Source organism: Ixodes scapularis, unplaced genomic scaffold, assembly GCF_016920785.2.
Source record: "Ixodes scapularis isolate PalLabHiFi unplaced genomic scaffold, ASM1692078v2 PGA_scaffold9__187_contigs__length_104089568, whole genome shotgun sequence".
Lineage (NCBI taxonomy): Eukaryota > Metazoa > Arthropoda > Arachnida > Ixodida > Ixodidae > Ixodes > Ixodes scapularis.
In genome coordinates, this window is record NW_024609884.1 from 53,120,784 (window position 1) to 53,123,554 (window position 2,771).

Here is a 2,771-nt window from a genome sequence, read left to right on the forward strand (position 1 = left end):
TGGTTTATAGCAAAAAATCGTGAAACAAGTGGAATTGTGTTCGCGCATTTATCATCGCCTTACTTTAGTCAGTTACTTTAATTCTTGCCTGCAGTTAAGGCGCATGTGCAGCACATGTAACCACACTTCCAGCCTGCTCCTCAGGGCTTGATAACAAACGTAGAAGCATAACAAAAACCACGTGCAAGGTCAGTTTACTGCAAACTAAAAGCAAGCCGCGCGCGACATCGCGGAAGACTAAAAGTTTATACAAAGTATATAAAAATGATACATGCTCGCTGCCAAAATACGAATCGATCAATATGTCTTGGAGAGAAAACGAAAACACTATATCAAGATTCGCTAAAAGAACGTGCTCGCCATACCCCACATATCGAGAACTGGGAATGGTTGGCGGAATATCGAAGATAAAATTAGCCCTCTGGCGATTACGCGACAGAAGGTGAGAGGTTCAGTCTGGTGGCGTCTTCATGCGAAACCAGTGTCATCTTCATGTTAACATTCTGCCAGTCCCTGAAGTTCCTGTAATGGTACTTCACGGTGGTGCACGTCCAGATCACGAACGCGCTTAGCAGCAAGCACGAGAGCATGATCAGACTGCCCGCTTGCCAGACGTGGCGCGTCGTCGCCTGGCTCGAAGCGCCCTGAACGCTCAATTCCAAGCCGAAAAATGCGATGGGACTTAGCACAACGAAGCACATAAGGTCCCCGAATAGAGCTCTCTTTTGGTGACCCGGTCCACTGATCCACTCTTTCAGCGACCTCCTAGTCTGCACCGTCGGGAAGCGTTTCTGACACAGTTCGCACATGTCCGTGTTGCGAGTGGACAGCCAGCGCTCCAGGCAAGGCACATGTGTCAGGCCCATGGTCCCAGAACACGCGCAGTGAGACGACAGGGGTCCGGCCTGATCGCCTTCGTGACAGATGCGGCAGATAGGACCACTGCTTGACGTCACGTTCAGGCGTCCGTAGACGTGCGGGCTGCCAGGACTGCACTGGAAGCTCCACAGGTTCCCGCTGACGAAGCTGAGTTGTTTGACCTCCAGGCTTGAGGTCGGATCATCACCGGTCGCTGCCGACGAAGCGCGACTCGAGGGCCGAACGGGAGTGACGTAGGCTGGTTCTGGCTCGGCCGTACGCTGAGCTCGCCTTGGGATGGGATCCGTGAAGCAGCTGTCGTCTCGCGGGCGTTTGCGGTTTTTCGGGGTGCTGTTGACTTGGGTACGGGGACGAAGGACGCCCTCGCCGGTGTTCGGGACAGAGTGATGACGGCGTAGAGGATGGTGTCCCGATGTGTCCTGCATGGTGCCGTGATACTGACTGTGGGAGGCTTCGTGATAGACCATTCTACTACAGTTTTCCCGAAGCTTGGATTGGCTGGTTCTTCGCTTTCTTTTTCTTTCTGCAAGTATCGCTTTCTTTTTTCTTTCTGCAAGTATCGCTTTACAATCATCGCTTCCAATAGAGATATGATAGATCTGATTCACGCATTCATTATTGAAGATACGAAGGCACTGCTTAGTCAGTTCTATATATTAGTCATCTGAGCGCATAAGGGCGCGACCAAGTTAGCAGGAAATACAAGGTTAGAATGAATTGAACAAAGCAACCCCACATCCGGCACTTCAGAGCGATCTCTGCTTGCGCTTCTCTTTTCTCTCGAAGGAATGACTAATGGTAGTTTTAAAAATATTGAACAAATGTATGGCAAATTTCTAGGCAACTGGTTGCATGCGTGAAACGTTCTAGCATCACAAACTTTTAACGATCGATATTCTGAGTTTACAGGCGCCAGACGCCTACGTTCACGGCGCTTTTTATCAGGTAATTTAACGCGTGGCATGTGTACATTTGATAGTTGTTCCTAGAATGAAGCGATACCACCGCTAATCGAGCTGATAAACCTGGCGATCTTCCAGAGCCTTCCATACTCTTGAGCTCCTCTCCCTCTGTGCGCACAGGCGGTCCAGCTCCTCCTCGCCTACCTCACTCTTCCTCGCCTACACCCCTCTGGTCGCAGGCCTTTTTGTTCGTCGCGCACCTCACTCCTCCTCTCCCACCCATCAACCAATCAGTGTCGAGCCTCGCGACCATGCTTTTTTCTGGGCTTCACGAAATACCGAACACCTAGCCAAAAAACGTTTTACCGTATTTGGTTTCACGCAAAAAAAAAACAAAAAAAAACAAAAAAAAACAACGATTTTACGAGTTTGCTATCTATTTATTCCTATAGGCAGGGACAATATCGAAGCTCGTCAACGTCAGTGATTATGATTCCTGTGTGGCATCTGATACGTGTTCCTTCGTAACGTTGGTTTCTGCTGAAATGGTCGCAGGATGAGAAACGACCTTTGCAGGGGCCACGAAATGTTTTTAGATGCGGAGCATCTCTTGCTCGGGTCTATGTCCCGCGGCGTCGGCGTCGTAGTCCGCACTCACACTACGCATGCGCAACTCTCCTCCTTCCCTCTCTCCAACAGCTGCGCGTTACTCTCTCCGATCTCTCTCTCTACCAGCTGCGTGCACTTCGCGTGCGTTCGGTTCTACTCACACCGCGCGCATGCGCAACTCTCCTCCTCTAGTCTCCTCTTCTTCAAGCGTGAATATAAGCAGCGGTAGGGCGCGCTGCGCGCGTTCAGTTCACCGCTGTTGATTCCACTTTACTCCGTTCTTCCGATGAAGTGGAATGGAAGCAACAGTCCCGTCAGTTAGTGGGTTGGCGCAAGCAAGCGTCAGCACCACCCCACAAACTAACAACAACGCTACGTCCA

At 50.6% G+C, this 2,771-nt stretch overlaps 1 protein-coding gene across 1 annotated transcript; it reads right to left on the reverse strand.

Moving 5' to 3' along the window:
* Nucleotides 1–388: 388 nt before the first annotated feature.
* LOC8025607 (E3 ubiquitin-protein ligase MARCHF2-like) lies at nt 389–1,346 on the reverse strand. Its single transcript, XM_002409515.3, has one exon. The coding sequence runs from the start codon at nt 1,344–1,346 to the stop codon at nt 429–431; it is 918 nt and encodes a 305-aa protein (XP_002409559.3). The 3' UTR covers nt 389–428.
* Nucleotides 1,347–2,771: the final 1,425 nt, after the last annotated feature.